Consider the following 14,893-nt stretch of genomic DNA (forward strand, 5'->3'; position numbering starts at 1 on the left):
TGAGTGTTGCATCTAATATAAAGCTTCTTTTATGAGATGTGGATCCTATTTGTTTCTCCTCAGCGCATCCGAATGTGAAAGATCGCTGATTCTTTAAATGTAAGAATAGTGGAAGGTTCGAGCACCGAATAGCTTCAAACCTTTAATGTTTTATTGTATATCTGAAGTCAAGAAATAGATATTACATCAGATACACGGCGATTTCTGTCAGATACGGGGCCTTTTCTTTTCTTTCTCTCCTAACATTCTTTTGTTCTATTTGTCTGTTCTATGTGTATGGTGCTATTTAATTTAGGCCTACTTGTAAAAATTAATTAATCAACAAGGGATAGTAAATTGAGTCCTGATATGTTCTCTTTTATTTACCACTAAAATAAACTTAAACATATGTGAGTCCTGTTATATGTTACTGTCCCGACAAAAACTAACTTAAACATTTGTGTATTCATACCGAAATATACGAATTAAATAAGTAGTTATGTTCATGTTTAAAGCAAAGAAACACTTTCAGTTGTCTCTCTTAATTTAGGTCAAACCATGTTGAAACAGAGTGTCTCAAAACAGGCTTATTTGTCTTTCTCTGAAAATCATATAACACGCTTTAGTACAGCTAGCAATATCATACTGACTACGTTGTACAACATTTGTTTCTAAATCTCATAGTAAACAATTTAAAGTAAAACTTTCTAGTATTTTGGAAATATCTCTTATGTTATTCAGAAAAGGTGTGTCCATTTGAATTATAAATTATTTTTCTTCGCAATGAAATATTTATTGTACTATTAGATAATTGTTTGGGTTTTTTTATGATAAACACAACTATACATAGTCATGGCTTTAGAGTAAAATTCTAATAATTTAGATTTGCTATTAATGAAACAGACAAATGCACCATTTTTTATACTCACTTTAATTATTAATTATTTTACTTTAACTTCAAAATAATTTACGTTTTGTTATCGGACACACAATGTTATGTATTCATGAAATTTGTTGTAGGCATATTATTGTTTGGGGAGTTCAGAGTTTCTTGGATAGATGTTTTAAATGGTGGAGACCCAATTCTCTAGAATATCAAAATCAACGAGCAAATTACATTTAACCTCAAGGTAGGATTTTGTATTAACTATTATTGTCTAGTTTTGCAAATTTCGTGCTTTTTTCCATTTGCATACGTTTGTGTCTTAAGACTAACCAGATCACTAATCCAACAATAAAGCTACAGCTTAAAACCACACTAATTACTATTCCAGCAATAGCTCCCTTGCTCAGTTTCTTTGACCCTGAATGAGGAGTCTTGTGTGTAGTGTGCACTGTTGTTCCTGGTTCTGTTGTATTTCCTGTTCCTGGTGAAAGCGTAATAGTGGTGTTTCCAGCTTCTGTCCAAGTCGTATTTCCAGCTTCTGTCCACGTCGTATTTCCAGCCTCTGTCCACGTCGTACTTCCAGCTTCTGTCCAAGTCGTATTTCCAGCTTCTGTCCACGTCGTATTTCCAGCCTCTGTCCACGTCGTACTTCCAGCTTCTGTCCAAGTCGTATTTCCAGCTTCTGTCCACGTCGTATTTCCAGCTTCTGTCCACGTCGTACTTCCAGCTTCTGTCCAAGTCGTATTTCCAGCTTCTGTCCACGTCGTATTTCCAGCCTCTGTCCACGTCGTACTTCCAGCTTCTGTCCAAGTCGTATTTCCAGCCTCTGTCCACGTCGTACTTCCAGCTTCTGTCCACGTCGTATTTCCAGCTTCTGTCCACGTCGTACTTCCAGCTTCTGTCCAAGTCGTATTTCCAGCTTCTGTCCACGTCGTATTTCCAGCCTCTGTCCACGTCGTACTTCCAGCTTCTGTCCAAGTCGTATTTCCACCATTTATCATTTCAGTTGTAGTATGTGATGGATCTTCCGGTCTTAGAAATGTGGAACTTGTTTCTTCGTTATACACATAGTTTTGCAGTTCCAGTTCTCGGTGCTCACCCAGGCCTAAAGTTTTTAAACAAAAGAAGGCTTTTCGTAAGAAACATTATATACCTTTTTCATACAAATGTGGAACACAATACACAAGTTAGTATTTTAAAACTATACTAACAAAGGAAGAAAATATAACCCCATTCTCCATTTCAAGCTCGTCAACCTGAATGTAATTATGTTATTAAGATATGTCCATATATATACATATACCACATATTACATTTTCAGCACCCAGCTTTTGTTTGGTTTTGTATATATTTTACACTTTGTACGTCCAAGTAATCTTTAAAATATCTTGAGCGTGAGTGTAAGGGCTGAATAACTTATATCAAGACGATTTTTAATACATAAATTAGCAAATCAGGTAACAACGATACACTATATAAAGACATGGTGTAGAATGAATGTATCGGATCTTCATTTTAGTATTATTTGGTGTCTTCGTTATTAAAACTCTTTCCAAAGTAAAATATCAAAAACTCAGATAACGAAATCAAAATCGAAGGTATCAATTGGGATTGAGAATATAGAGTTTTCCTAATCTTTTTCGTTTAATGGCATTGAAAAACAAAGAAATGTGAATCAACTTTGGAAACAGTATCATTCAGAAATAGACCAGCAGCAAATCCTGTCTTCATGAAGCCAATCCAATGGTGGTCATTGTTTCTCGAAAGAGCATCATACACCAATTAAGTATTTCATTAAATTATGCTCTTTCAAATAGGGCAGTAATGTTATTATACAGATTTGTCCGCGATTAGCTTAGCAAATATGGAATACTCAATAGACAGAATTATAGCAATTTTATCTACGAGACCTTTTTCCTCTCCTTTTTATTAGCAATATATTTTGTGAGTACAAAACCAAGCGTAAGGCGATCATATTACTCATTCGATTTTATTATTCATTAAAATCTCTACTATCCTATCCTATCCTCACACTAAATCCGAAATTATAATTAGATCCAAAATCGGCCATGAGATGGCGGGGCTATGAGCTAAAGTTTGTAACATAAAAAAAACAAAACTCCAGAGCCCTTCAATGAGCCATTGTACCGCGGCTAAACGCTGCAGAAACAGAATTGTTAATTTATGAAGTTGAAACAAAATCTTCATAAAATATAAAAACATGATTGGTAGTAGTTTACAGTGAAAACGTTATCTCCAAAAGTAAATAAATAAACTTAAGATATAAGACATAATCTTGACATTATTTCATCAAGTTACGAATCCCTATTTTGACTCCATGTCTAAAATAGGTAATATTTAGAACAGTGAAAATAATGATTTGCAGCTTGAAGAAATAATGTCAACACTATGTCTCAAACATTATTCTCCTTTGTTGAAGAAATAATGTCAACACCATGTCTCAAACTTTATGTTCCTTTGTTGAAGAAATAATGTCAACACCATATCTCAAACCTTATGTTCCTTTGTTGAAGAAATAATGTCAACACTATGTCTCAAACCTTATGTTCCTTTGTTGAAGAAATAATGTCAACACTATGTCTCAAACCTTATGCTCCTTTGTTGAAAAATAATGTCAACACCATGTCTCAAACTTTATGTTCCTTTGTTGAAGAAATAATGTCAACACTATGTCTCAAACCTTATGTTCCTTTGTTGAAGAAATAATGTCAACACTATGCCTCAAACCTTATGTTCCTTTGTTTTTCAGTTTTTGCGAATTGAATTTTCACTTTAAGCTACCTATTTTTTCTGTATTTTTAAAAATCTCTATTCCCCCTTTTTAAATTAAGAATGTTTTATAACCTTGTATACATTTTGACTCCACAAACCATTTTTAGTTTAGTTAAGAATAAATAAAATAAAATAAATTATAACAATAATATAATAAAAATGTTTCACGAGTCACGCTCGAGAGTTGCTTATACTAACTTTAGTGGTTCTTGGGTCGTGTAATTCGATAACATAACAAGAGCTGCGAGTGTCTCGAATGATTTGCAATTGATAACGTTACGGACAGTGGTTCGTCACAGCTCAGATGGCAATAAAACAATAAAATACAATTGTAAGTAGATGTACACTGTTACAAACTTAGAGGCACTGAGGAGAAACAAATGCGGTTTCATAGTACAATGCGAAGTCATTTTCGAGAGAAAACACAATAGTTTGGATTTATTTCGATTTTTTGGTGGTTATATGGTTGATCCAATTGACCGACCCCATTTTAAGTTAGAGTAGAGAAAATAACAGATAAAGTATCACATTTTAGTCTAAAAACGCTTGAAATGTGTTTAGGAAGTCGTGTTAACATGAAAAGTACTTTGAAAATTATGGATTATTCAAAAAATACCCAATATATTCATGGGTTTTTTTAATTCAATTTAATTCATATATTAAAATACTTCAATAAAAATATGATATCTTGTATGTTAAAAGCTTATAATATTCATTGAAATACTGCCAAATTTTATGAAGATATACACACTATATTCAAAGTTAGAAGTATTAAATCTAAAATGACTTTAAACGAGTACAAAGAGGTCACGTGGTCGGTCATATAGACCAAGCCTGTACTGAGAGAGTTAAGCATAAAAATAAATGTAAATAAATCATTAGGTAAAAAAGCTTTTTTAATACAAGATGTTAAGCTAACATCCTGGAAATTTTCTATATCTATATCAGTCATTTTCATAAATGTATTCACATATGGTATTTGACTCTTAACTATAATATACAATAGATTAAATACATACAACGCCTCCTATCGTCCCTACAAAACGTAATCAATATCGGTCACTTTTTCAAAAGTCATTCTTAATCTGATACCGAGAAACAGAAAATAGACTTTTACTACTCAACAATCTCGGAAAGCCCCGTAAGTACAGAAGAAAAATAGATTCCAAATATGAAACCTGTAACAGTTGCACAGTATGTTAACAACGTAAGATACTAATAGACAAAATACAAGGACCCAGAAAACTAGGACGAAAATATATTATAACAAGATATCACCAAGCAAAACTAAGACACTAATACATGATAACAAGAGATCACGAAAGGAAAACGAAGATTAACAAAGTAGAAAACCAAACCACAAATTAAATAAAACAAACTAATGTGACAATTAAACATAGAAACGGATCTTTAAATGTTTTGGACACCTAAGAGGAGTAACTGAAGATATCAGAACCAACAATCGTACCCAACACTGAAACTCGATAATAAAATTGCATAGAGAAATGAACAAAAAGTAAATGATTTCCACATCAGGTGCCTGTAAGTTATTGGCGATAAATTCGAACAATAAACAGACAACTCAAAAACCACTTGTTTTAGAATAATATATTTAAAAATTCAATCAATAATATAAGTGAATAATTCACATTTGTATTCTGAACGTTTCGTCAACGTCCACACAAATAGATTCTATTATTTAGAACACCTTTTTAAAATGAATATTATTATTCTCATCTTCATTAAACTGTGAAATTCCCTTCAAAATATCGCCTGTTATGGCTATCACTCACACGCCGACTAACATGTTTTCCACATTTTATGTGTACTTCACATTTAATTTGTGCTCCATTAGATAACCCTTTCTCTCTCTCTCTCTATGTATATATATACATACACTGTTTGCCAAAATCTTAAAACCAATGAACATAAAGAAAAAATATGCATTTTGCGTTGTTAGACTCAACAACTTATTTGAGTAAAGCTTCGAAAGATGAAAATAAGAAAAGGGAAAATAAAAATAAAAAAACTTTTAACATTTAATCCCACTATTCGTTGGTAAAAGAATAGCCAAGAATAGCCAGAGTTAGTGGTGGGTGGTGATAACTAGCTGCCTTCCCTCTAGTCTTACACTGCTAAATTAGGATCAAAATCAAAACGCAGATCGCCTTTGTATAACTTTGCGCGAAATTCAAAAACAAATAAACAATTACTTCAGAACACCTTTTGACAAGACAAATTATTCTCCTTTATCTCTGTTGGTACAATATCATGGTGAAACTCAATTTAGATATTGTCAGTTACGGTTCAACTGAGAATCATGTCGTCTAACTTCACTTTTACTAACTTTAACTTCTTTTGTATTTTCACGTTTTTATACTAGGCTATTGCAAAAGTTACAAATATCTAGCCGTCTAGTGACAACAGTATTCACATTAGAGAAAAACGTAGAAGCTTCGAGTAGGATGACGTCAAGAGTATTACAAAATTCTAGTACAACTTGTCATAACTATCACTTTTAAAATAATTAAATTTTAACATCTTGTCATGAGCTCTAAATAATTAGTAAATATTAGATTACTAAATAAACTAACTAGTAACTCTTAAACTAAACAGTCTTGTAAACTTAAAACTAATTTATTTGTGTATATTACATTATAATTGCAAGGGACTCTACTGCAAACACTGTTGTTGTTTTGAATTAAGCATAAAGCTACACAATGAGCTATCTGTGCTCTGCCCACCACAGGGATCGAAACCCGGTTTTTAGCGTTGTAAGTCCGCAGACATACCGCTGAGCCATTGGGGTGCTACGATAAATACAGAACATTGTGTAAACTTACATCAGTGATTTGTACGTAGTTATGTACAAATGAGGATATCAACCTATAATACGGAAAAGGCTTTAAAAGAACAATGTGAAATAATATTTACGTATTTTAAGAAAACACATCTAACATTGTGTAAAAATGGGAATTGTCACTGGAAAAAATGTATTTGGATTAAATTAAACCTCAACAATCTGCACACAACATCAACAGCGCGTACCTCGTGGAGACATCTTGCAGATTAAACGTCTGTATGTTTCATTATAGTAAAGCCATATCAGATTATCTGCCATGTTCACAGAGGGGAATCGAACACCTGATTTGATCATTGTAAATCCAAAGACTTACCGCTGTCCCAGTGAGAGACAGCTTAAACTTGTCTGAACTACAATACCAACAAACAAAAGTTTTAAGCAATAAAAATTACCAAAAAATCATCTTAGAAAAAAACACATGAAAAATGAAATCCAAAATATCTGATACAAAAATAAAAAAGCAAAAATCTACAGTTAGATGGGAAGGAGACGGTCGAGTCTCAGAACATCGAACCTACGTATTTAATATAGACATGACCAAAGGAATTTGAAATCTTGATACTTGTTTAGTATTTTAACTAAACGTATCACCACCCATATCGGTCATATCTGCTATACATGCTTACTTCAATGGGCCGGAGGTTCGAATCGCGGTCACACCAAACAAGTCTGCCTTTTTAGCCGTGGGGGCATTATAATGAAACGGTCAATCCCACTATTTGTTGGTAAAAGAGTAACCCAAGAATTGGTGATGGGAGGTGATGACTAGCTGCCTTCCCTCTAGTCTTACACTGCAAAATTAGGGATGGCTAGAGCAGATAGTCCTCGAGTCGCTTTTCACAAAATTCAAAACAAACAAACTCAATGGCCGCTCGCATACTCTAACTGATAGAGTAGCAGTAAAGCAAAGACTGGTAATGGTACATTAAAAGTAGGAGGCAGAATTTCTGTAATATAAAAAATACAAAACTATATATATACCCTGCTGGCCAAAATCTTACGTTAAATGAACATGAAGAAAAAATATACATTTTGCGTTGTTAGACTCAACAACTTATTTAAATAGAGCTTCAAAAGATGAAAATAAGAAAAGGGAAAATAAAAATAAAAAACATTTTTAGCATTCAATAAGGAAAATGTGAAACCTGAAATTAGCCTAAATACTAGCTGGTCAAAAGACCATACCAAAAAGAAGTCCTAAACAGGGTAAGAAATGCCCAACAAGAGGTCTCAGTAGTGAGTTGCGCGGCTGTCATTGCGAATAACTTCAAACATCAGATTTGGCATGGTTGATATAAGCGTTTGCAGAAGGCTGGCTGGACTGTTATTCCAAGTGGTGAAAATGGCTTTACGAAGATCATGCACTGTTTGGAATTGACGTCCATTTCTGTAGACCCCCTTGCCATCCACCCACAAACATTTTCAATGGGATTCAGGTCGGGCGAACACCCTGGAAAGTCCAAAAGAATCACGTTATTCGCCATGAAAATGTCCTTTGTCTTGCGGGCATTGTGGATTGCAGCGTTGTCTTGCTGAAAGATCCAGTTATTTCCACACAAGCGAGGACCTTCAGTCAATGAGGATGCTCTCTCTAACATGCCAATGTAGCCAGCTGCTGTTTGACGACACTGTATAACTTGAAGCTCCATTGTTCCATGGAAGGAGAAAACACCCCAGATCATGACGGAACCTCCTCCACTGTGTCGTGTAGAAAATGTCTCGGTGGGATATCCTTATCGTGCCAGTAACGTTGGAAGTCATCTGGACCATCCAGGTTAAATTTTTTTCTCATTAGAGAATAAAACTTTCTTTCACTTTTCTACGTCTCATGTTTAGTGCTTCTCAACAAAGTTTAACCGAGCTGTTACGTGGTGTGGAAGGAGGCGTGGCCTTTGAAGACGTTTACGGTTTTTAAAACCTATCTCTCGTAGATGCCGTCTTATTGTTCTTGAGCTGCATTCTGCGTCCGTAAGAGCCTTAATCTGGTTCGACGATCGGCTGGTGTCTTGCCGGACAAACTGTCGAATCGTCCTGCTCAACGCTGACGAAATTTTCTTGGACCGACCACTTGAAATTCTAGTTTCGTATCCCTTAGGGTCTTTTAAGAAATTTGCAACTGCAGTTTTACTACGCTCAATCTCACCAGCGATGACATTTTGAAAGAGACCTTGATTTTGCAGCTCTACAAGTCTGCCACGTTCAAACTCTGTCAACTTTTTAGTCTTTGTCATGTTTATACCCAATGTAACACAGGAGATGTCAGTGAGAGATCTTAACAACGTTAATTTTTGAACACAAATGACTAAATTTCGTTACGTGTTTACCAATTAACGCTTTGTTTCAGTGTGGTCTTAAACTTTTGACCAGCTAATATTTAGGCTAATTTCATAGTGTTCACATTTTCCCTATTAAATGCTAAAATAGTTTTTTATAAAAATGAAATTTGTAGTATATTAATAAAATGTAAACGAACATATGAATGTATACATCTACACACACGGTAAGAAAAACTTACGGGTTGCGACGAAACCAGACATTGAACATGTTAAAAAGGTTACAAAACCAAGCGTTAGTAAAGCCATTATTTAACTTCTGGTTGCGTTAGTAAGCTCTTTTAAGTCTTTAACGTTGACTGTAATAAGCTTTTGTTTTTATTGGGTTGTGGTAGGCGTTTGTTTCGTATCTGATTTACTGTGTGTTATCTTAACTGTAATATCAGTGCAATTGTGACAATTCCTAGGTAATCACTGTGTATTTCATAATTAAACCTCTGTATTTGTAATATACGTATTCATGGGGCCTTCTAAATACAAGGAATTTAATATGAATTCAATGGAGGTTTTTTGTTTTGGATTTCTCGTAAAGCTGCACGAGGGCTGTCCGCGCTAGCCCTTCCTCATGTAGCAGTAGTGCAACACTAGAGAAAAGTCAGCTAGTCATCACCACTCACTGTCAACTCTTGGGTTATTCTTTTACCAACGAATAGTGGGATTGACCGTCACATAATAATAAGTATGTTTAGTGTGACGAAGATTCCAACCCGCGACTCTCGGATTACGAGTCGAGCGCCTTAACCAACTGGTCATGCCGGACTTATTATATTATAAGTTTTCAGTCTTATAATAACAACTAGATCACGCCCATCTCAACGATGGAAAGACACTTTTAAAATCAATTCTTTGTGTTTTTTAACACTGATACTTCATAAGAGTCATTTCAGAATAAAACATATAAGAGCCTATAAGTTGTATTAGGAATAACACATATCCTAGATTTAATATTTATTAACCTTTGTCCTATGATTCTTAGTTTTGGATAATGCCTATCATAACCAGTTTTTTTTAGTGAATGTCACGAGGCAATTGAACCAAAACAAGAAATCTTTCTTATCATTAATATTCTTTTGTACAACCAGATTTATCGTATTCCAAGCACGTGACAATACCTTACTTCTTGACAGTAAGTTCAAGTACATCATTTGATATATATTTATATATATATATATATAAGTCTTGTGAAAAATTTAGTTACTAATACATTTATTAAAATAATGAAACAAAATAGAGTTCTAAAGTAAAGTCAGTGAAATTTCGGTTTGTTTACTATGAGAACTGGGCAGAGCGTGGCTTGGTGTGCTGTACCATGCTTTACACGTTACGTCATTGACATCACATTACTACAGAATCGCGCGCGCATCGTTGTAAGAGTGATGATTTAAATATCCTTATTTGACAAAGGCAGATTAAAAGTTTTCGATAAGGGCTGTCGACTTTGCTCTGATATCCTCCCCCCCAGTAGCATAGTGGCATGTCTGCGGATTCACACCGGTTTTAGCGACAGAACACAGATAAATATTTGTGCTTAATTCAAAACGAACAAACCCTCTGGTCCGGCAGTTCAACTAGTGCAGATGGTCCTTCAAACAATAAGACAAAATCACATCTTCTAATAATAAACTAATAATAGTTTTAAACAGCAGTTTGACGGCATTCTCAGTAAACGTACTAAGCGCACTATTTTTTTCTTCTGCTAAGCATGCCAGAAGAATTAGTTGGCTCGGTTTGTTTACATGTTATTTTGGCATATCGTCAGAGTCAAAGATCAAACTTAAATTATTGTGCGTTTTATAAAAGCAGCCTTCTTGTAAGAGTTCCACATACATTGTTAGCGTATTAAATGTAAGACACTAAAACAACACATGGTGCAAGACGTTAACGTATATAATGTAAGACACTAAAACAACACCTGGTGTAATAAGTTAACGTATATAATGTAAGACACTAAAACAACACATGGTGTAATAAGTTAACGTATATAATGTAAGACACTAAAACAACACATGGTGTAATAAGTTAACGTATATAATGTAAGACACTAAACCAACACATGGTGTAATAAGTTAACGTATATAATGTAAGACACTAAAACAACACATGGTGTAATAAGTTAACGTATATAATGTAAGACACTAAAACAACACATGGTGTAATAAGTTAACGTATATAATGTAAGACACTAAAACAACACATGGTGTAATAAGTTAACGTATATAATGTAAGACACTAAAACAACACATGGTGTAATAAGTTAACGTATATAATGTAAGACACTAAAACAACACATGGTGTAATAAGTTAACGTATATAATGTAAGACACTAAAACAACACATGGTGCAAGACGTTAACGTATATAATGTAAGACACTAAAACAACACATGGTGTAATAAGTTAACGTATATAATGTAAGACACTAAAACAACACATGGTGTAATAAGTTAACGTATATAATGTAAGACACTAAAACAACACATGGTGTAATAAGTTAACGTATATAATGTAAGACACTAAAACAACACATGGTGTAATAAGTTAACGTATATAATGTAAGACACTAAAACAACACATGGTGTAATAAGTTAACGTATATAATGTAAGACACTAAAACAACACATGGTGTAAGAATAAATTATACCCTTTTCTTCTTCTAATTTTTGAAATTTGCATTTATATGAGACGTATGCGTATAGTTAAAGCTACTTATTATGTACTTCAACACATTTAGAGGAACAGATCTGAACAATGAAGAACTTAATACGAGTTAACATTAATTAATATAGTAACTAAAAAATTGGAATTCTTACAATCGTGTAATATTCAGCGAAACTAAAACTAATAACAAAGAGTTTATTTAATTTAAAGACATCATCAAAATAAAATTCCACATAGTGTTGAAGGTGTGAATTATAAATAAAAAACAAGCAAAATAATTAAATGTGAACTAAAAATAAATGTATGCTTTTTATTAAAATATGTAAATTATTTGAGACTTAAAGAACTGTATAGGATACAGATACTAACAACAGGCTCAGCATGGCCATGTGGTTAAGGCGCTCTACTCGTAATCTGAGTGTCGCAGGTTCGAATCCCTGTCTACCAAACATGCTCGCCCTCTCAGCCGCGTGGGCGTCATAATGTGACGATCAGTCCCACTATTCGTTGGTAAAAGAGTAGCCCAATAGTTGGCGATGGGTGGTAATGAATAGTTTACACTACAAAATTAGAGACGGCTGGAGCAGATAGCCCTCTAGTAGCTTTGCGCAAAATTCAAAAACAAAGAAATAAACTGATAAAAGATTTAAAATTGTTCTATGTGTTAAGAGTGGGTTGATGAAATCTACGACTTTTGATCTAAAATTTTCATCCTCTATTGCTAAAAATATATAGTTTATATGTTTATAAAACAGACTTTTACTCTTTTCCAAGGGCCCAGAAAAATACTTTTTATAATGTAAGAATCTCATTATGAAAGCTACAATATTAATAAATTTAAAACAATTTTATAAAATATTTCTTAAAACATGAATTCATACGTGGTTTCAGTGTTAGAATGTTTTTAGCTTACTGCTCAGCTGAAATTAAGATACAAAAAGACCTTTAAAAGAGATTCGAGTTTTGAGCAATGTCACCTTAGGAATTTGGCATTTGTCCAGTTGAAAACGTTTTTTTCTCAACGAATTCTCCGTCAGGTTTGTAACGCCTCTTTGTAGATATTTACTTTAGAACAAACGTATCATGATTTGGGACATATTGGTTCAAGTTAAAAAATTACAGTAACTTTTATCTCAATAATTTTGCAAAACTACTCAGTGAAATATTGCATTTTATTCTAATTTTATGTGTTTGTAGTTGTGTGTGTTTTCTTATAGCAAAGTTATACTGGGCTCTCTGCTGCTCCTACCGAGGGGAATCGTACCGCTGATTTTAACGTTGCAAATCCGTAAACTTACCGCTGTACTAGGAGGGTACGTGTTTATAGTTAAGTACAATGATATATGCATGGCTATCTATGCTTTCCACCACGGATTTCCAGCGTTGTAAAATAAACTCTTTTATCTTCCAAAATGGTTTAAACGAACCGGGTTTGCTTTAAGTACAGTATGGTTTATATTATATCACAGGTAATAACCAATAAAATCGCAGCACGTAGTTAAGGAATTTATACTGACTATAAATATACTGTAGCCACAGGTTGATGTAAATATTTATTACAAAATGAGTATTGAATGTGAAAACAAAAAGCTATAATACGAAAGATAAAAAGTGTGTGTGTTTCTTATAGCAAAGTCACATCGGGGTGTCTGCTGAGTCCACCCAGGGAATCCAGAAAGATAAACAAATAGAAATCATAAACAAATAGTCTTTATGTGTCGTACATGTCATGTACGTTGTTTTTCAATCCAGCAAATTCGCCTTCATCTAATTTAATTTAGTTCGTATGTGACAAGTTTTCTTCATTTATTTTTAAAGTTACATCATAAAAAAATATTTAAATAAGTTAGAAAATCACTGTAATCACTCTGAAGTACAGAGCGAATCAACATTCAACAGTTTTATTTTATTGTTTGTTACAGATTTTACAGTAAGGAAGAAACTTCTTAAAACCAGATACAACGTTTTAGCGCTTGTGAAGTCATTCTTAAGTACGCAATACTTAAACTGTCTTGAAACTTGTGTAATTGGTAATGTTCAAACGTTGAACCTCTTTCAAGGATAGTATTTCTTACTGTAAAACCTATAATTTGTAATAAAGTAATACTTATGATCAGTAGATAAACTCAAAAAGAAATTAGTTCAACAATATCGAATTAGAGAATCGATAGTAGTTACTTAGACGTGTGCGTATCACTACGCGGCCCGGCATGGCCAAGTGGGTTAAGGCGTTCGACTCCTAATACGAGCGGCGGGGTTTGGAATCCCTGTCGCACCAACCATGCTCACACTTTGAGCCGTGGAGCGTTATAATGTGACGGTCAATCACACTATTCGTTGGTAAAAGAGTAGCACAAGAGTTGGCGGTGGGTGGTGATGACTATCTGCTTTTCCTCTAGTTTTACACTGATAAATTAGGGACGGCTAACGCAGATAGCCCTCGTGTAGCTTTGCGCAAAATTCAAAATAAAACGTATCAATACGCGGGAATTGACAAGTTATTTAATTATGGTTGAACAGAAAAAACCAAAACAAAATTAAATGGATTTCAATAAGTGGTAGAAGTTGTCCGAATGATTTGGATAAGGATGGAAACATCTGGGGAAATTAGAAACAGAAACATATGGAGTCATACTTGAGTGATTTATGAATAAAATTTCTCTGATTGTTATTCTGTTAATTTCAGGTTCTTATATCAACATGGTGACATTCTGTTCGGAAAAAAATTATTATTGTTTCGATTCAAGTGGTCATAAACATGGAAAGGAGAACCTGATGTTCAAATTATCTCCTGTTTCATTTATATAAAATATTATACAAGTAACACACTATACTTTATAAATCTTTCTTGGCAAGATGAGTTTTCTATACATATTTTTAACGAGTGTTTAACTTCATCCAGTTGGTGAAAGTACGTCTTGTCCTTATATCAAGATTATATTTGAGTGTTAATATCTTTAAAATCTATGTTATAATTATGCTAATATTTTCTATATACAGGATAGTACTAATAATTATATTTTCTTCATTTTAGGATTCTTTTGTTTGTTTAATCAGTATAATAAATTATCTTACTTTTCAAAACATGAAAATCAGTGTTAACTTATTAATCACTAATTCCTGTGGTGCATATAGAATGTACTTATTCAGAGCTTTTTTAGAATACCTAACCTCTAATGAATTACATTATTATAAAACTAGTTTATATCATTTCTGCTACACATTTATGTATGTTTCTATGAATCTTAGTGGTATAACTTTGGGGACTTATGTAATGTTTAACGTTTGAAACATGTTATCATATACCTTGTTACATTTTAAACAGTAAATTGAATATAGTTTTGTATGTTTTTTGTGTTGAAAGACTTTTATTCATACAACTT

At 33.5% G+C, this 14,893-nt stretch overlaps 1 protein-coding gene across 1 annotated transcript; it reads right to left on the reverse strand.

Moving 5' to 3' along the window:
* Positions 1-891: 891 nt before the first annotated feature.
* Positions 892-9,175, reverse strand: LOC143239744 (uncharacterized). Its single transcript, XM_076481184.1, has 2 exons — positions 9,037-9,175; positions 892-1,970 (listed from the first exon to the last, which is right to left on the reverse strand). The coding sequence occupies exons 1-2, from the start codon at positions 9,101-9,103 to the stop codon at positions 1,123-1,125; spliced, it is 915 nt and encodes a 304-aa protein (XP_076337299.1). The 5' UTR covers positions 9,104-9,175; the 3' UTR covers positions 892-1,122.
* Between the last annotated feature and the right edge of the window lie 5,718 nt (positions 9,176-14,893).

This window comes from Tachypleus tridentatus, chromosome 2 (assembly GCF_004210375.1).
Source record: "Tachypleus tridentatus isolate NWPU-2018 chromosome 2, ASM421037v1, whole genome shotgun sequence".
In the NCBI taxonomy this organism is placed as follows: Eukaryota; Metazoa; Arthropoda; class Merostomata; order Xiphosura; family Limulidae; genus Tachypleus; species Tachypleus tridentatus.

Excerpts from the sequence above, each read along its gene's own strand:
- LOC143239744 (XM_076481184.1), bottom strand. The coding sequence starts at position 9,103 with ATGGCTTTACTAACGCTTGGTTTTGTAACCTTTTTAACATGTTCAATG. Across the intron at positions 1,971-9,036 it reads GTCTGGTTTCGTCGCAACCC|GCCTGGGTGAGCACCGAGAA; the intron begins GTAAGTTTTTCT and ends TAAAAACTTTAG.